Source organism: Moschus berezovskii, chromosome 11 (assembly GCF_049115385.1).
Source record: "Moschus berezovskii isolate FMDL1 chromosome 11, NW_MosBer_1.0, whole genome shotgun sequence".
Classification (NCBI taxonomy): domain Eukaryota; kingdom Metazoa; phylum Chordata; class Mammalia; order Artiodactyla; family Moschidae; genus Moschus; species Moschus berezovskii.
The window spans coordinates 8090293-8109610 of NC_142470.1; the positions used below are offsets into that span (position 1 = coordinate 8090293).

General features: G+C 54.3%; 1 protein-coding gene across 6 annotated transcripts in view; it reads right to left on the minus strand.

Annotated features, from left to right (window-relative positions):
- Positions 1 to 1395: 1395 nt before the first annotated feature.
- Positions 1396 to 19318, minus strand: part of SLC25A25 (solute carrier family 25 member 25) — a 32489-nt gene continuing 14566 nt past the window's right edge. The window contains exons 1-11 of one of the 6 annotated variants that reach the window (XM_088841132.1): positions 18212 to 18875; positions 9069 to 9195; positions 8891 to 8978; positions 8168 to 8203; positions 7781 to 7892; positions 6424 to 6582; positions 5046 to 5198; positions 4591 to 4698; positions 4324 to 4491; positions 3584 to 3734; positions 1396 to 3482 (exon numbers count right to left, since the gene is read on the minus strand). In XM_088841132.1, the coding sequence (XP_088697258.1) occupies positions 3298 to 3482; positions 3584 to 3734; positions 4324 to 4491; positions 4591 to 4698; positions 5046 to 5198; positions 6424 to 6582; positions 7781 to 7892; positions 8168 to 8203; positions 8891 to 8978; positions 9069 to 9195; positions 18212 to 18430 (1506 nt within the window). In that variant the 5' untranslated portion in view covers positions 18431 to 18875 and the 3' untranslated portion in view covers positions 1396 to 3297. Of the gene's footprint in view, positions 3483 to 3583; positions 3735 to 4323; positions 4492 to 4590; positions 4699 to 5045; positions 5199 to 6423; positions 6583 to 7780; positions 7893 to 8167; positions 8204 to 8890; positions 8979 to 9068; positions 9196 to 11542; positions 11809 to 18211; positions 18876 to 19318 lie in introns of those variants that run through there. The other 5 variants (XM_055399764.2, XM_055399762.2, XM_088841131.1 and 2 more) reach the window with 5 other exon arrangements.

The following is a 19318-nucleotide window of genomic DNA, read 5'->3' on the forward strand; positions in this document are numbered from 1 at the left end:
GCCACCGTCCCAAGGAGAAGCCTGGATGGAGTGGCTGGGGGGACCCAGTGGTTGGGAAACAGTTTATGCCCGTTGCCCTGGTAACAAGGTGATGCAAGTGGTGTGTTACTTTCCTGGCTGTAACAAATCACCCTGAACTTGGAGGCGGAAAACAATAGAATCGAATTCTCTCACAGTGCAGGAGGCCAGAAGCCAGAAACCCCAGTGCCGGCGGGTTTGGTTCCTTCCGGAGGGTCTGAGGGAGAAGGTGTGGCTCTCTCCCCTCGCCTCAGGCGGCTGCCCGCAACCCTCAGTGTCTGATGTGTGGACTCAGCACGCTGTTCATTCACACAGTGCTCTCTTCCGTGTCCAGATTTCCCTCTTCTTCAGTCCTTGGATTAGGGCCCACCCTCGCCCAGGACGACCCCATCTTGACTTGATCACTCCTGCAGAAAACCCTGTCTCCAAATTAAGTGACATCTGAAGTTCCCAAAGGACATAAATTTGGGGGGTGTGGAGTGGTCCCTGTTGGACCCAGCACAAGTGGCATATACATTTCACACAAGGGGCACACTCTTGTGCCCCCTTACGACCTCTGAAAGCCAGAGCCCCCTGGCACGTTCCCTAAGCTGCTTCATAGTACACCGCCCCACCTCACCCCTACCAGTGGCAACCAGGGCTTATTGGGGGACTGGGGTTTGGAGTTATTTAATGAACACTTCTTTGCACTGGGCACGGTCTTAGGTGCTGGAGGTACAGCTGCAAACATTCCCTGTTTCCACAAAGCAAAAAAGAGTGTTGGGGGCCCTCCAGTGGGACGGGCAGGAACCAACTCTGTGGCTGGAGAGGGGCAGCCAGCAAGTTTGAGAGAGGAAGAGGAGTCAGGAGGGGCTTCCGGCAGCATTGAGGGATCAGCTCTGCCCTGGATAGGCTGAATCAGGTGAGGGCCAAGGAAGGACCTCCAGATGCAGCAACTCCCAGGGCACTGGCAACCTGTCAGAGCACCCCAAAGCCAACAAACATCCGTTCTAAAGAGGAGGTGCCTTGAGAAGCCTGGAACGGGGAGCTGCTCTGAGTGAGGGGGAGGGGGAAGTTTTCTCATGTCCTCTGATGAGACAAATGGATTTGTACTCTAACACTGTTGGCTTCCCTGGTGGCTCAGTGGTAAAGAATTTGCCTGCCAGGGCAGGAGACGTGGGCTCGATCCCTGGTCCAGGAAGATCTCCTGAAGGAAATGCCAACCCATTCCAGTATTCTTGCCTGGAGAATCCCACAGACAAAGGAGCCTGGCGGGCTACAGTCCATGGGGTCACAGAGAGTTGGACACGACTGAAGGGACCTGAGCGACACAACATTCTAATGTGGAAACAGCCCCGTGCCACCCAAGCCCAGGTCAGGACAACCATGACTCTGTCATCAGCTCGTCAACAACTTTATTAGAAGGCTGTTTTAAATGACAACTCCCAATTCTTCCTTAATCTGCTTTGTCACCAATTCCAGTTACAACTCTATTTATATATAACAGTAATTTTTGCATTGATCCTTGCATCCTATTTGAATTGTCCTCATCAGGCCATTCCGGTGAATGGAAGTAACCGTGCACTCGCACGGTGACCAGCATTATTGAGCAGGGGGAGCGGGTTGGGGGGGTGGTGGCTGGGACAGAGGGAGCCCGCTTCACAGGGGATGGTGGGAGGAGCTGGTGGCCTTCTCCTCCGGCCCTCATTCCCAAACTCACAGTGATAGGTACCTCACTGCCCTATCCTTCAAAAAGTGGGGAGATAAAGAAACCCCTCCCCAGTCCAAGAAATGATTTGGACTTCCATCTTCAATGGGGTGGGAGGACTTCCATCTTCAATGGGGTGGGAGTTTCCCTCCCTCTTCCCACCCCCTGATCAAACCCTCAGCTCCTAAGGCTTCCTGGGTGCTGGCCCCCTCGCCCCCCGACCTGCCAAGGGCCCGTCTCTCTGCGGTCAGGGCCTTTCTGCCTTCTTTGCCTTTCTTCTGTCACCAGTTCCAAGAGGAACTTCTTTGGATTGGCACGAGGGTCACGCCCACGGCCCCCTGCTTCCCCTCCCCACCCCACCTCACAGGGGCTGGGAAGGCACAGTCCACCAGGAACATAAATATGAATAAAAAATGAACTTGAAAATGACAGGCTATTAATTAAACAAATCTATAAAAATAGTTAGGACGTAACTCTGTTCAAATAAATACAAAATAAATAGGCTCCAAGCAGTGTGACACATTGCATCAGCGGAATGTGAGGTGGTCCCACTTGGCCCCCATGGGGATTGGACGCAAGTCCCCAGGGGCGTCAGAAACAGACTTTAGTGCGGTCAGCCAAGTCATCGGCTCTCTGTCTTCCTTCTGGAAGATCAGAACCTGCACGTTTGTTCAGCTTTTCTTTCTGAACAAAACCCTTCTTCCAACGATACGTAATTATTAAGGCCTTGAACACCTTTTCCTTCTCTTGCCAGGGTGTGCAGATGCAGGGCAGACACGGCCCTGCCGGCTTCAACACGATGCCCGCTGCCCTCATGCCAGCGGGGCAGAGGGACTTGGTTCTGAGCTGGTGCCAGTCCTGACAGAGTCCGGGCCCAGCTCAGAGCCTCATGAGCCCCCCGCAGTGGCAGGGGGCAGGGGCCCTCTGGGTTCCAGGACCTGTGAAGCCATGCGCCAGGACGCCAGGCAGCCTGGCTCCCCGTCATGCACACGTGCATCCAGGTGCCCGCCTGCTGGGCAGCTTGGAAGCCAGACTCCTCCCTCTTCCCTGCACCAGCCGGCCAGTGGCAAGGCGGCCAGTTGGGAAGCCGGGCTTAGGTTTCAGGTACAACTACTCTTCCCCACGGACTGAGGGGAGAGAAGCAGCGTGGGGAGAGGGCCGGGGGCCCTCCTCCTACCATTGAAAACAGCAGCGAGGAAGGAAGCGAGGTGGGCCCCCCGGGGAAGACGCTCAGCAGGCCAGAAGACAGCCCGCGCCAATGGTCCAGCTGCGAGGATGCAACAGAAGGATGAAGCCGGCCTCCCAGCCCTGCTCTTCCGCAGGCGCCCCGGGCAGCGTTCAGCCCCCAAGCGCTCGGGCCACCTGAGGAACACTCACAGGTCCTCCCCTCACGCGGGTCGGCTGGGGTCAGCAGGACGCACCTGGTGGGCCTGCCAGCTCTGTCCCCCCAACTTGCGGGCGCACCCCAGGGTTTTCACAGCTTGGCTTCAGTCAGCGTAGTGTTGGTCCATTCACAGAATGAGATGGCTACACATCCCAGGGCTGGGAGCCCGGGATCAGCGAGTCTGCATGGGCGGCTGGCCCCCTGCCCGTCACCGTGACTGCACGCCCAGGGTGATCTTCAGGTTCTCATACACCACGTAGCTGATGCTCACAGCCGGGATCACCTTCATGAAGTTGGGGGCCAGCCCCCGGTACAGGCCGAAGGCCCCCTCGGTCCGCAGAATCTGTTTGAAGAGGCTGCTCATGGTCACCTCGGGAGCGCCCTCCATGGAGGCTGCAGTGAGAGAGGCCACCTGTCAGGGGCCTTTCGCTGGCTCCTTCTACATCCCAACCTGCCCCCAGGGGAGATGGGGCCTGGGGGCTGACCAGCCTTACCTTGGGCCTGCATACGGGTCCTGACCAGGGCCAGTGGGTAGCTGGCTAGCTGGCCACAGGTGCTGGACATGGTGCCACAGGCCAGGAGCACAAACACACCAGGGTCTGCACTGTTCACTGCGTAGCGCTGCAGCCAGGCATTCTTGAGCGTCTGCAAGTGTACGGGGGGTGGGGATGAGCTGAAGTGCCTGCAGGCCCCAGGAGGGAAAAGCCTGAGAGGCAGTGAGAGACTGGGGGGGGGGACTCGGGGTTGGCGGTTGGGGGCAGATATCGGATCCACATAGGAGGCGCTGCCTGGTCACATGGATGGGATCCGCAAGCCCACAGTAACCCAACTCGCTTGGCCTGGGCTGGCCCTGGGGGCTGGCTGAGTTCCTGACCGGCCTGCCCTTTGTTTCTGCTGTCACTGGGGATTCCCGGATAGGATGGGGAGTGGGGGTGGGGGAAGCAGGGGCAGCAACCCCTTCGTCTCCTCCTCGGAGGGCTGGACCCCTGTGCTCTGGAGCCTGCCGGGGGCCCAGGGAGCCCCCAGGGCATTGCGCTCTCCAGATCTGTTGGCCAAGCTCCTGGGGTACAGAACCTGGGGGCTGCCATGGGCAGGCAGTGTGACAGGAGACCCCTTGCAAGGGACAGAGGAATCTGAAAGGAGACAATGGGGGGAGGGGGCTGGGGAGGGATGACACATGGCCAGGAGGGGGTTCCTGCTGCTCAAGGGGCTTGAGTCCTCCAGGGGGCCTCACCTCGTAGACGGCCAGGTCTATGCCAGCGTAGGGGATGATGCCCAGCATGTTGGGGACATAGCCTTTGTAGAAGGCGGCCATGCCCTCTCGGGCCAGGATCTTCCTGGCACAGTCCAGCATGCCCGAGTACTGGCCTGTCTTGCGCAGGGCCATCCGGGTCTTCAGGACCTGCAGAGCCCAGGGCGGGTGATGGACGCGTGAGCAGGGCTCAGTCCACCTGCCCACCCCCACACAGGCTGCCCACCCCGGCACCAACGTGGCCCTCACCTCCATCGGGTAGATGCTGCTCTGGGCGATGGCCCCTGCCAAGGATCCTGCCACAAGCCTCTCGTGAATCCTTAGCGTCTCCTGGTCACTCCCAATGAGACGTTTGATCTGGAATAAGGAGCCAACAAACTGAAACCCCCCCTGCCGGAGACCAGCACACCTGTTGCCGCCCTGCCTGTCCTCCCAGAGCCGATCAGGTTTAACTGAGACCTGGTGTCCCTGGGACTTTTGATGCTGCCCAGAGAAGGTAGGCACTGGCCCCCAGTGGAAAGGGCTAGTGGGGCAGTGCGGGGGTCAGACCCAGGCCTCTCCATCCCCCGTCCGGCCCAGCTGTCCCTCAGGTACAAGCCCTGGCTCCAGGTCCATGGGATCAGCAGGGTAGGGACCTCGTCCTGGGGGTGTGCTCAGGATGCAGCTGCCAAGGGACGACTCTCCCTGGAGAGCCGGGTCCTCACCTGCTCGTAGGCCATGAATTTGATGGCTGACTCGGGGGCGATTTTGAGGACATTGATGCCGTTGCCCCGCCAGAGTGATCGGGCTCCTCCTTCTCGAATCATCTGGGTGAACCCACCCACGATGCACATGTTGTTGCTGCGGGAGGCGTGGACCTGGGGAGGGAAGGACAAGAGGTTGGGAGGAGCCACCGTCTGACCAAGAACCACTGCGGGAGGCCGGCAGGCAAGGCTTTGCCCTCTTGTGCCTGAGGCCGACTCAGCACCCTGAGAGTCAAACATGGCTGTGGGTCCAACCAGACTTTTTACTGCGCACCCAACGTTTATATGCCAACATCATGCTAAAATAAACGCCTCTTACACCTCCACGAGGACTACTTAAAAAAAAAAAATCAACTTTTTACTATGGAAAAATTTTCAAGCACATATAAAGTACAGAGGAGCTCCCATGAACCCATAACAAGGTTCAACCATCATCAGACCAGCCAATCTACGTGCCCCCTAGCCATGACCCCTCCTCTCCTACTCCCATTAATAATTGAATGCATACCCGGTCTTAAGTCATTTCGCCCAAGGACAGCCTTTATATCTCTATAGTATTCCTGAGGATTTCGGGAAGAAAAACAAACTGACGAGGCAATTGGTTCGAGCCTCTTAGCTTCCAGAGGAATAGAAGTCCTTGGAGTGAAGGGAAGTGCTCACGGTCACCCAGATGGGAGGGTGGGACCCCGAATCCGAGCCCAGAGCTCCTCTGCCCAACCCACTCCATCTCCCTGATTTGGCACCTTCTTCTGTCCATAGGCCTTGAACCGAGGCAGGGAAAGGAGGGCAGGGAAAGGCTGACGCCTTTTCTGAGCAGGGTTCCTGGCATTAAAAATGCCAGAACACCAGCCAGGGAACAAGGGGGTGACTGGCCACGGTTCAGATGACACTGAAGTCCAATGGTGCGTCCTCAGGCAGGTCGATTTCACAACCCTGCCCCTCACGTGGGTTCAGTTTATCTCTGCCCTGTGGACTTGGAATAGGGCACTCGGCCAGGTGAGGATCAGCTTGCACAGCCCCCATGCAGTGGTCCACATAAGATACACCTAAGGCGACAGGTTCCTGCCATACCCCAGTTCTCACTGGGGTCAGCTGCCCACATTCCGGCCTTGTAATGTGACTCCTGGCTTAAGAGCCTCGGATAAAATTAGATCAGCAATGCGCAAAAGGTCACCTGAGCCAGGATCTAATGTCACCCTGGTCTGAGCAATAACTCCAATCTGATTTAAGAAAGGTACGGGCCCAGAGCAGGGCCCTAGACAAGGGCAGGGAAGCCAACCAACCAAAGAATCCCAAGGAGGAAAGAGGCGGCTCAGGGCCCACCTTCCTGCGTACATACCTGCATGAGCACCTTCAGTCTGTCCAGCGGGGCTGTGCAGGTTCTCGATACAGCCCCTGCCCCGCCACCGGCCACCAGGTGCCTCCACCACATCCCCGTCTGCCTCTCCTCCACCGTGAACTCATCGGGGACTGTCAGATTCTCACCCACATCAAAGATCTGTGAGGAACGCCAACACCGATAAATCAAGCAGGCTCCCAAAGCTTCTGGCTGAACTACTGGCCGACAGCTAGGTCCACTGCCTTCCACTGTCTAAAATGGAACCACCACCATTCTGCACATCCCCCCGCCCCCAACTCTGTGGAGGTGGCAAAGCTCTGAGCCATCTGTGGCCTTGAAGAGAGAGGCCGAGGTTAGGGTCTGAAAGCAGAGCTGGAAAAATGCAGGTACAAAACCAGGAGGACGGCCTGTCCAGATGCCACCAGGGGCTCCTGCAAGAACAGCTTACAGAGGCATTTCAGCTGAGGATTGCCAGGCTGGCTCAAAGGATCAAGTCGGGGGTAAAAATTCTTCTGAAACACGATGTGTAACCGGGGTAAAAATTCTTCTGAAACCCGAAGAGTAACCAGATCGCGCCGGCAGAGTGTTATGCAAGGCTTCTGCAAACACGAGAGGGCTGTGCTGCCTGAGAGGCGCCCTCTCCCCTGGGGTGGCTGGCAGAGCCAGCACTGTTCCAAGCCCGGGGGGCACAGGCCCAACCTGGGGGGCAGTCGGCTTCTACCCATGGGGTGTCCACTTACTTTCACCCCACAAAGATGCCAGGCGTCCCCTGAGGGCACTGAGGGAGACGGAGGAGGGGTGCCTGTGGCCTCCACTCTTAAGAGCTGGTGGCCTGGGATGGTGGTAGGACTGCGACCAGGGGGCACTCAGCAAGGAGCAGCAGAAAGGGACGCTTGTGCATGGAGGGGGCATGCGGGCAGGGGCGGTCAACGGGGCCACCACCAGTGAGGGTGCTGTGTGTTTGTGATCCGAGGTGAAAGAGTTATATGTGTGTGGCAGTGGGGAGGTATTCCTTTGCCACAGAGGGAAATGACACAAAAACTGGGGTGGGGGAGGGGGAAGACACTTAACAGCTCGGCTATTTGATCTTTACCAGGCAGCTCCCACTGCCTCCCAGGAGGCTTTGCGAAAAACCAGAGGGCTCAGCGAGAGAGGTGGACCCTGAAAATTGGGCAGCAACGGGGGCAGCAGGAGGGTCTTTCTGGCAGAGGGAACCCGTGTTTGGGGAATGGGCGGGGCCGTTTAGGTTGGCTGGCACGTGGGAGACAGAGGGAGCAGCTGGAGGGCCGGCAGAGGAGGAACAGCCGTGCTGCTGAAGAGCGGGCGGGCCGCGCCCCGGACTGGAGGCGGGGCTCACCGTGGAGTGCTTCCAGTAGAGGACGATCTCAGGGATGTTCTCCACGGGGTGCAGGAGGTGATAGTCGCGCCACTCGTTCCAGTCGATGGTCATCGTGCCGTTTTTGTCCATGCTGCGAGACACATGCACGGTCACCGCGTGGACGCAGGCCCCACCTGCCAGCCGCAACCCGCCCCCCCCCCCCGACCTCCAGGGGAGCCGAGGGCAGGCGCGCGGCCACCAGGAAACCGGGGAAGGCGCCCCTGCCCCGGCGGAGAAGGGGCCAGGTGGCTCCACACCCCACTTGGCACAGACACGGGGATGTAATGGCCCACGAGCACCCCGATCCGATCAGGCACAGAAGTCAAGGAGGCAGGAGGAGGTCCCCAGGGTGACACGGATACTTACTAGGTGACAGGGCCCCAGAAGTGGCCCGTTCGTATTCTGACAGACAGACAAAAGGAGGATGCGGAGGAGAGAGGAAAAACAACACAAATAAGTGCTCTGAGCGGAGGTTAGTGAGGCAAGCACACGGCACAGCATGGCGTGAAGATGCGCTCTGCAGGTGAGGGGAGCAAGGGCCGGGGGCTGCCATCCCTACCAGCCTGCCAGCCAGCTTTGGGCCCCCTGGGACTTAAGGAGGCTGGGGAGGACAGGAAGCAACAGAGGGGCTGCTCTGGTGGGAGTTCCCAGCCCCTAGGATCACCATTTGACTGGGGCTGACTTTCTGGGCAGTGCATCTGAGTGTAAAGTTAAAAGGAAGTTCCCCTCACTGGAGGGTGGCCCTGTGAGCCCTGTCCCTCCCTGCACGACCAGGCAGAGAAGGGTGTTCCTCGCTCGCCTTTCACCTACTGAAATCTCCCCACTAGTCTTTCCTCTTCGAGGGTGGCTGGCGTTGGGCACCCTGCCAGGGGATTTGCGATTCTTCCACTGGGAGCTGACCTGGACCCTGGGGAGTGGCTGGCCTCTGGGAGGGGTTACTTATTCATCCCTTCCAACCATCAGGAGCCAAAGTTCATGGAAACAGGGTTAATACAATGAATGGCACCGCGGAGCGAGTCCAAGAATCTTTCTTTCGTCACACTTTTGTTAAAGCAAACAAACCCAGGGGCTCGTTACGCATGCACTCACCTCTTGAGGATTTTTTCTGCCTGCTGCTCAGATATCTTGACCCCCAGGTCCCGCAGGGACTGCATGATCTCCTGGGCGTCAATCCGCCCTGAAACAACAAAGGCCGTGAACCTGGGGCCAGCCTGGCGCAGAGGCCCAGGACTGCCGGGCAGCTGCTGGCCCCGGGGACAGTGCTCACCATCGTTCTTTTTGTCCAAACTCTTGAACACCAGCCTCAGTTTCTTCTCGTGATCCTGGAGATAGTGGACGAACTCTTCGAAGTCTAGCTGCCCATCGAGGTCTTTGTCGCCAGCTTGTACGATTTTCTAGAAAAGAAAAGAAAGGTTTCGTCCCTGGGCTCAAACACCAGCTTCTCCGGCCTGTGGTGCCCCGTCCTCAGGAAAACAACTGCTCGTCCATGAGGTGGCCCGGTGACCCAAGACACGTCCCCTCCTCCATTCCCAGGGTCACTGCCTGGATGCCCAAAGGCTGGCCAGAACCCAGCCGAGAGCCCGCCATGCTTCCCTCGCAATCGACAAAGGGAAAAACCAGTCCCCGAGAGAAGCCCTTCAGACACAGGCCGACAGTGGTGGGCTTGAGCCTTTCTCGTTTCACCAGGTTATTTGCCCGGCTCCCTGCAGCACTGTCCCTGGAGCCAGGCCTCAGTCCCACATGCCCTCTGCCCACATGCGGGGTGGCCCCGGAGCTCAAGATTTCAGCAGGAACTCTGCACCTTGTGCTTTTATCCTTAAAAGTGGCACTGGCCCAAGAACAGCTGGGGGCAACCCAGGTAAAGGTACAGGGCAGAGCTGGCCCCTGCCAATGCCTGCTTGGTGGAGACACCGTCAGAGAGAACCCTGGAGGATGGGGAAGTGCTACGACCCACAGCAACTATTTTTGGGCTTGTGCTCGAAGGCACTGTCTCAGATCTCAGGGGAGCCAGATGCTGTAACCAACCTCAGCTTCCTTATTAACCAGGCCCTGGAAAGCAGGGCAGCTTGACAGGAATAGTTCGGTAACCCAAGGGGGCTTTAAGAGACCCTTTCCTTGGCAGTGAGGGTCCAGAAATCTGCACCTGCGCTTAGAGATGAGCTTAGTTCAAGCAGCTGCAGTCCGTTTTGGATGCTCAGCAACTGGAAGTTCTCCACAAAAGCACAAGCACTTGGCTTGTGCCCCAGGTCCTGCTAAGCGCTTTACCTTGAGTAACCCGATGAATCCTTGCAAATAGCTCTCAGAGGTGCGGGGCTAGCATTTCCCTCACTTTTCAGAGTAGGAAACAGAAGTTCTGAGAGGCTAAGTAATTTATCCAAGGTCATGCAACTAGGGAAGTGGTAGGCGGCATTCAAGCCAGGCCTGTTGGATTCCAGTCACCTCCCTATTGAGAGGGCCTCCTGCCATTGTAAAGGTTAATCTCAAGAAGGTGGGGAACATACATGAGTCACTCCAACCCAGCAACACCCCAAAACTAGGACCGAAAATCTCCTAAGGAAAATGGGTACAGTCTCCTTGCATTGCCCAATTCTCTCAGTGAGAAATAACATCCTCTATCCAGAAACCATTGTGGGTTTCCAAGTCTTCTGAGCCGGTGGGTTTGGAAATTGATGGATCATTGGCTAGCTGGTCCTCTCCAGATACTGTGTCACTTAACATGATCCAAAGACCAGCTCGGGGGTGTGACTGGAATGTGAGACAGACGCTGGTACATGTTCTATCGACTCTCTGGACTTGGGTTAACTTCCTGCAGACATTTCTGCTCTCCACCAAGCATGACACAGATTACGTACAGGTAATCATCCCAGCTTTATGAGAGGAGTGGAAGTTAGAACCTGCATGTCATTTAGGGAGGAGGCGAACGCGAGGAAAGAAGCTTGCTGGAATCTGTGTTGCTCTGGCATCAATGTGATCCATGTGCCTTGCCAGGGTGGGTGCCGGGGTACAGACAACCCAAGGACATGCTCATGTGGCTGGTTTCAAAACAGTCTAAACCCTCGCTTCTACCCTCGTCTGGTCTCCTTCCTAGGATAAGCATGTCACTGGCCCCTGCACACTCTCTGACCTCCACTGCCACCATGAGAACTGGGGGACAGCGAGGGGTCTGATGACCGGCGAAGCTGGGGCGTCCCTGTAGGAGGAGGCGACCCTCTCAGACGCTGTAGCTGTTTTCCCGTATTTAAAATGGTAATGATCTCTGCTGCCTCCGGCTCCAAAGAGACTCCCTAGGAAGGTCCTCTCACCCCCGCCCGTTGGTCTGTTTCACCCAGAGCACAGCCCTGTCACCTCCAGCCTCCGCAGCCACAGTTCCAACTCCTGAGCCTCCAACGAGGGGCCTCTCCCCTCCCCCTCTCTGCCCCCCAGCTCAGAGAGAGACCCCCGCAGCAGCCAGACCGTGCCCCCACTTTCTGGCCCTGCACTGCCCCGCACCCACTCTCCGTAAGAAAATTCCTTTCCCTCTTCCACAAGTGCCTCCCCTATAATTCCAGCAGTCACATGAGAGCCAGCCTCTCCCGTGACGCAGCCCTGGAGCCGGCTACAGCCACGTGCCCGCTGGGGAAAAACTGGCATGGCTGGAAATCAAGCGAGCTGGAGGCATGGGACCCTCTACCAGCTCGGGCCTTCACTGAGTCAACGCTGATGAAATACCCGCCTGCCTGCCTTCTGCGTCCTGGTACAGACCTGCTTCCACTGGCGGTAGGTGGAGAACTCCTGGGAGGGGATAAAGACGCTGAGTTTGAAGATGGACTTCAGCTCGGCAGGAAGCCCCTTGGACTCGAAGTACTGGAACTCGGTCTGGGCCTCCCCGATGAGGGGCACATAGAGGCACAGGCAGAGCATGCTGGCGGGAGCTGCTTCGGGCAGCGTGGACGCCGGGAATGCTGCCTGGCCCCGGCACACTTACACAAGATATGCTGGGGCGCAGCTGTCATTGGCTGCCTCAGCCCTGCCCTTTGGCTTAATTGAAAAAAAAAGTCTGCTCACTGTACTTCCAGCCAACAGCCAATGAGGACACAGCCCTGCGAGGAGGCGGGCACTGCCCCAGTGCCAGTGGATAAAGATCAGGACTGACGTCACCCCGCTCCCCAGTTAACCCTTCCGAGACAGGCTGCGCATTCGGCCCTGCCCCCCAAACAAACCTTCACCCCTCCAAACAAACAAACTGCCTTTGGCCTGTTTTTTTCCACAAGGTCCCCAAACGCGTCACACAATACCATAGTTTCTCCCCTTAGTAAATCATTTCCAGCAGAAAAATGAGTGGAGGCAGAGATCGAATCGGGGCTCACTGAATGGGTCCAGTCTAGCTGTGAGGGTAGAAAGTCAGGGGTGGCGGGGAGATGTTGGGAGGGGTCCCATGGGATTGTAGGGGGGCTCATTCATCTGTCCCGGAGCTGCTCCTGGGCTGGCTGGCTCCAGGGGCCTTTCTTTCCCAGGCCACCTTGCACATGAGCACCCCTTCTGCAGGTTTTGCCTGGAGACCCTGCCAAGTGTGGAGAGGCTGACGTTGGCGGGGAGGGCAGGAAGAGGACACCCTAGGCCAAGGTCACTGTGCTGGGGGGATGCCTTAGCAGCACCAATCTAGGTTCAGCCTGAGCCTCACTCAGGACCAACGAAAGTAGTCTTAAGAGTCCACATTCACTCAGAACACTCCAAAGTTCAGTGGATTGGAGCTTTTCAGCTTAGAACCGTTTTTCAATTTTATTTTCATTAATTTATTTCTGGCTGCCCCACAACATGCGGGGATCTTAAGTTCCCCAATCAGGGATGGAACCCTTGTCTCCAATGCAGGGGGTCTTAACCACTGGACCACCAAGGAAGTCCTCAATTTTAAATAAATCAAAATGAAACGAAACTAAAAATTCACTTCCTGGGTTGCATGGCTTGACAGTCACAGGTATTCACCGAGCATTTCCATCACCACAGAAAGTTCTACTGAACAACACTGCCCTAGAACATCCCTTTTAGGTGAGGATGAAAAAAAAAAAACTCAGGTCCTACAGAGTCAAGATCTGATCTTTATTTAAGGGCCACCCTGCCACCTCCACCTCGTCCCTTCGCACGGAAGTTGTCAGATTCGTGCTGCAGAGGAAGAGCCCACGTCACAGAGATGAAAAAGGAACCCGTCTCGCCTTGTTCCATCGACACTGCGCCACTTCCTAATATAGACAAAACCTCACTACCAGCATGGGTTAGAAACGGATTTTTATCATTTGCTGATCCACAAAAGTGAAAGGAACTTCTTAAATTCACTAAAAAGCTTTTTGTTAAGAACTTGAAAAAGGTCCTGAAAATAAGATGCTGATGCTTATGTACATCAGTATAAAACAGATTTTAGTAACTTATATGATGGGGTTGGCCAAAAAGTTCATTTGGTTTTCCTGTGAGAGGCTACAGAAAAACCCGAAAGAACTTTTTGGCTGACCCCATGTTTCAGCCCTTCTAGAGAGATCTCAAGGTAAGTCTGTAGACTCAGCCTCCACCTAAATCCAAGTTACTCAGATGTCTTTAAGTCACCCAATCCAGAATGTTCTACTTTAGGGCTATTTTAACACACATCTTATCTCCACCGTTGTGGTCCCCGAAGGCTGGGCCACTGTACCTCCCTGTCTGGAATGAGCCTTTGCCTTGATCACGGAAGGTGCCTGACAGAAGCAGTTTCTGAATGAATGAATCATACTTGGCAGGGCTCTAAGACCCCAAGGAACAAACATGACCATTCTCAATGAAGACCTCAGATTTGGTTTCCCAAGCGTCTGCAAATAAAGAGTCCTCAGGGCATTCTGTCTACTTCAACAAGATACTGTATTATTACTTTTATTTTAAAGGAAGTTCACATTTTATAAATAAAAGAGCTGAACTTTAACTGCTGATCTTCGTTTTTGAAATTATTCATGTGTGCTTCTGAAAGGAAAACAAATTACACAGATCTGTTGAAGTGTCTCATTTCAATGATGACTGCAACCCTTCCAATACAAAATGGCAAATATTTTGCGTGAACGAATAAGTTGTTCAATTGGAGATGTTCATTTTCTACTAAACTATGTTTTTCAAATAATGGTGGTAAACATAACTGTACTATTGAGGGCTTTTTTTTTTGGTACCACTGAGTTTTATGACATATTTACAAACCTGAAAAGAGATTTGAAAACAAAGTCATATGAAAGTGAAATCAATATTAAACATATAAGGAATGATCTATATGTAACCTTGTTGTATATTTTCCAAATGTCCTGTAAATGTGTTATCATATTTTCATAATTTAAAAAATAAACTTTAAAAGCATTATCAAACAAGGGCAACTATCTTCTACAATAAACAGAATGGAATCTTCCTGATTATAACAAAGCTCATCATTCTACAGACCAATAGTACTCCCAGGGTCAGAAATGTTCTCTGAAAAGCTCTACATATGCTTATCAAGATGTGATCTTAACAACGCTTATATTAATTCTATTCCAATGTTATTCTTAAAAAAGAGCTCCAACGTATTTCTGTTTTGCAACCGTGTTCACGTCCAACAGAATGTCTTCACTGGACAAATGTACACTTGCGTTTGCTTATTTATTTAAACCATCCACCCCCCTGAGTTGCACAGGTCAAGCAGAGTTCTTCTGTCACACAGAAATGGCAACTTCCCAGTTGAGACCTCCAGGCATCTGGAGTTCCAAGGCAAATGTTCTTTCCCTGGAATGACAGACACTGGGCCCCAGAGGGGCCCTGGGGTGACCTCTTAATCTCTGAGAAGAAGAATCAGACCAGGAGAGGCCACCTGGTTTGCTCAGGCCCCAGAGCCAGCTGGCGGCGGGGCTGAGGCTCACCCAGGGCCCGGCTCTTGTTACAATGGCCATGTAAATCAGCACCCAAGCCTGACACTGCCATAAAGAGATTTTAGAATTCAGTTTCCAAAGAACACTTCCTTAGCCTGACCCTGAGCATTACAATGAGCAGGACCTCACATGGGAGGTGGCAGGTGTGGGGGCGCAATTTTAGCCTTAGCTAAAAAAAAAGCCACAAGAAACTCTGCCTGTTACAGTGCTGAACACATGCGTGGGAAATACAAATAAAGAATAAAGCAGGGCCTGGGACTTGCCTGGCGGTTTGGTGGTTAGGACTCTGCTTCCATTGCAGGGGGCACGAGTTCGATCCGTGGTTGGGGCGCTAAGATCCCATGTGTCGCATGACAGTGAAACTGTAGTCACTCAGTTGCGTCCGATTCTTTGTAATCCCATGGACTGCAGCCTGAAGTTTTGGCCTTTGTCCATGGGATTCTCCAGGCAAGAACCCTGGAGTGGGTTGCCATTCCCTTCTCCAGGGGATCTTCCTAGCCCAGGGATTGAACACGGGTCTCCCGCATTTCAGGCAGATTCTTTACCATCTGAGCCACCATGAAACCCATATGTCACGTGGCATGGCCAAAAAAAAAAGGTTCATAAAACAAGATGTTTGACACCAGTTCAGTTCCTGATGTTTGACACCAGCCCCAGGTGTTTCTGGACCCTTGAGTATAATGCGCTTGTCCGCCTCCTGCCATCTATGTGTCTTCTCCGCTCTCTTTACCTGTTCTAATTTTGTGACCCCGATCCACTTCTGTCTCCTTTCTTCCAAAGTCCATTCCTCTGACAACTAGTCCTGGGAAATGACGACAGTCACTCCCGATCCCTGAGAGTTCAGTGGTATTCCATTTCCCTTAATCTGCAGTTACTCTCACGAGCATCTTCCCACCTTCGCACCTGCCAATGCACCGACCCCACAGGCTTTCCTTGTTCTACTACTGTTTCAAACCAGAGAAACAGGTGCTTCCCACAAGAGCTGGAATACCATGAGCAAGAACACGGCAAGGAGAGTACCTTTGGGAGTGTGGCATTAGCTCATAAAGCATTTCCGCCGCCCCCCTCGGATGATTCAGACCAAGCCCAAAATATTAATATGCGAAGGAGCCTTGCCAGCATCCGGCTACTCTAGCCCCGCCCACCCGTAAGGCTCTCAGAGCCTCATTTGCTGCTGCGGTCGCAGTGTCATTTGATGACAGGGTTGCCATGACGGCCCAGTGGAGCTGGTTTCCAATGAAACCTGCCTGCATTTGGCAATTAGACACACAATGAGCAAAAATTCTCTGAGCTTCTGAGAAGACGGCCCCTCAGGATTTGAAAGCTTGAATGCAGCTTGGGGTACCTCCCACTCCAGACTAATGGCTTTCTTCTCCAACTGCAGATCAACTGGAAGACAAAGATAAAGGGTGGAAACTGGAACAGTTCCTAGAATAAAAACTTGCAGGAACCTGACTCACTAGCAGAAATATTTAAAAGAGGGAAGTGAGAATTAAACAGAGTAGCAATGCTGGGAAACTGAGACGCCTGAGAACCAAAGTGAATGTCTCCACCAGGTTTCCATGTGGTTGTGGCAGCCTCTGCCTAAGAGAAATGGCAGAGAAACAGCGAGCCAGGCCCCACCAGCCAGTGATCACAACCCTCAACCTTCAAGAGCGTCTGCGCTGGAAAAGGCTGCACGGCTGAACCGCTATTCCAGTTCTTAGTTATCTGCCTTTAAAGGGTCCACACTGCCAAGGTGTGCTTTCCTGATTGCTTCAAACCAAACCGGCTGATCTACCTCCCTCTTGGGGCTCCCCCGAGCCCCAGCCAGCTGATTCATGTCCCTTTTGGGGAGAAGTGCCAGTGAGAGGTGTGGGTCTTACGTTCCAGCCCGCCTTGCTCCCAATTCTGTAGGTCAGGAAAGAAGCTGTTCAGAACAGAGTTCTAATGCCAGCCAGCGCAGGCGGAGTTGGGGGGAGGACTGGCAAGGGGTGCCAGTCAGTATGAGTCTGAGAAATGGAGCAGTTAATTATTAAAGTAAAAAGTGGGTGAATTTAAAAGGGAGCTGGCCAATCCCAGAATCCCTTGACTGTAGGCAAGCAGGTCTGGAGATAAAAGTTTCTTCCAACAGATAACCCTGCAGCCATTTCCAAGCTCCTCTAAAATGATCGAAAGGTAGAGAGCGACACCTGTCATGCCTCGGGCATAGCACAGACGCTCTGAACCCTGCTGCCAGTTGCTGAGCACAGACTAAGGATTTTTCTCATTGCAACCACGGCAAAAGTTGTGGCATCAAAAGTCCCTCCCAGGACTTCACTGGTGGTCCAGTGGCTGAGACTTCATATTCCCAATGTAAGAGGTCTGGGTTCGATCCCTGGTCAGAGAACTAGATCCCACATACCTCAACTGAAGATCCTGCATGCCGCAACTAAGCCCCAGGGCAGGCAAAGAAATAAATTTAAAAAAAAAAAGGTCCCTCCCACTGAGCAAAGAAAAAGTGAACATCTGTTTCGTAAATGCAGCAATTCAACCCAGCTGAACCTTTTCTGGACTCTACAGTGTGCTACACATAGGGCAGACTTGCCTTCCTTTTTCCAGTTGATTTGTACCTTGAGAAAGGAGAAAAAATTCAGAGTAACCAAGGCTCAGGAGGTGAACACGGCATTGCTACCTTGGGCGGGAGAAATCACAGCCAAGTAGCCTTTCGGTTCTAATCCTGAACAGAACCAGACTAGTCCCCGTGGCTTTCTGATGGGAAGGCGAGGCAGTAGAGGGCAAAGTTCCAGGTAGACTAGAGTGAAATCTCACCTCTGCTCCTCCTTTATTGTTCAATCCTGGGCAAATTACTTAATCTTTCTCCACCTCAGTTTCCTCATCTGTGAAATGGGGATGCTACCACTTACCCTGGCTCTTGAGGGGATCAGATGACATAACCCACACTCAGGGTGTGAGATGGATGGAAGAACCCCGCACTCAGCAGACCTCAGGACTCCAGAGGACTACCGGTCTCTGTGTCCTGAGCCTCCAGCCTCAATTCTGCCCCACTGCTCCCCTCCTTCCCAATGGAAAGGTAAGACGGGTCCTCTGCCCACCAAAGCAGAAGGTCTGACCTTCAGGATGCAGGACAGGCTGGTCCTCCCTAGTTCCCGGCACCTGGGTTCACCTTCGAAGGTTCGCTCTTTGGCCCGCTTGAGGTCCATCCTCCTCGAGCTGTTTAAAATGCTAATACCTAAGACACACTGTAACTGTCCCTTCCTTTCAAATGGCTTTCTGGGACCACAGTGACACATCCTAGGGTATATCTCCCATTGCATTCCACCTTCCTTCTTCAAATGGCCACTGAAGTGGTCACATAGGTAATCAAGCGGGTGCAGCAGCCACAGAAGACTGGACTAAAGTTGGGCTTCTTTACTGTCTAACACTTCTCCCCAGGCCCCTGGTACCAAATGAATTCATTCATAAGTTTTCTCTTCCTCCCCCACACTCCAGCTTTCTCCAAGCCAGCCCCTCACCTAGGAGGTCCTCTCCACATTGCCATTACCTTAGGAAATTGCTCTGCAGGTCCGACCACCAGCAAGATGGTGGGTCTCTTTTCCGTGGCCTCAGCCCTTCCGTCCTGCTTCCCCAAAAAGCTTGGCATCTGGTCTCTCCGAGCCGGGGCCGGGGTGCCTCTGACTTCATTCCCGCTGCCCTCTCTGGAGCCTTGGCACCCGGCCCTGGGGAAAAGGCTAGACAGAAAATGCCACAGCATCTGAGACATTCCAGCTTGCTCCACACGTCGCCACCAGTGACCGCTCACTTTTGAGGGCTGTGACCACAACACCGAAAGTCTTGGGCTACACAGCTGCTTGGATGACTAGCCTGGGGAGTTGGGAGGGCTGGCAGCTCTGCCTGCCGTGGCTGCTTCCTGCCTTCTCACTGCTGTCGTGCCCAGCCTGCGAAGCAGCTCACTCTGAGAGCCCCGTCGGGGGGTTGCTGGCCACCAGAGAGCCGCTGGAACCTCTTCCAATAAAAACTCACTTTTGCAGGTGGACTGTGATCAAAGGTTTGGCTTTTTGGCAAAAGAAAAAAGAAAGAAAGAAAAGGCGGATGGCCCGACAGACCTCTCCCGAGGCAGAAGCCAACTTCTTCTAGCTCCCGATCATTCAGCTTGTCCTCTCTGAACTAAGGAGCAACATCACACCGGCGAGCACCCAAGCATCCAAGCCTGCATTCTCACTGCAGCAGGGCGCGGCCAATCACCTCTGCCGACACTACCGGGTTCATTATCCCCACCAGCAACGTCCCTCCAATCACAGCCCGCCGATTCCCCGCATGCAGCCGGCAGTTCTGCAGGGAGGTGCCCGCGGCAACCTCCAGAGGGGCTTCCAGTGGCCTGGAGTCCACATGGAGGAGCCCAGCTTCCTCCTCTCCAACTGACTGCTTCTGGGATGACACTCCCCCTCAAGTTTAACAGATCAAGAGATCCTGGCAACGCTTCCTAAGACGTCCGGCAACCCTTCCGCCTGTTCAGTTTTCCCATTCTCTGCAATTGTGCGCAACACAAACGGCGCGCACCCCATCAGGTCGTTTCTCCTCTGCGGCTCCCTCTACACGCTGAGCTGCCTGGGGACAGGGATCAAGTCACAGATCTTTCTAGCCCTCGTAC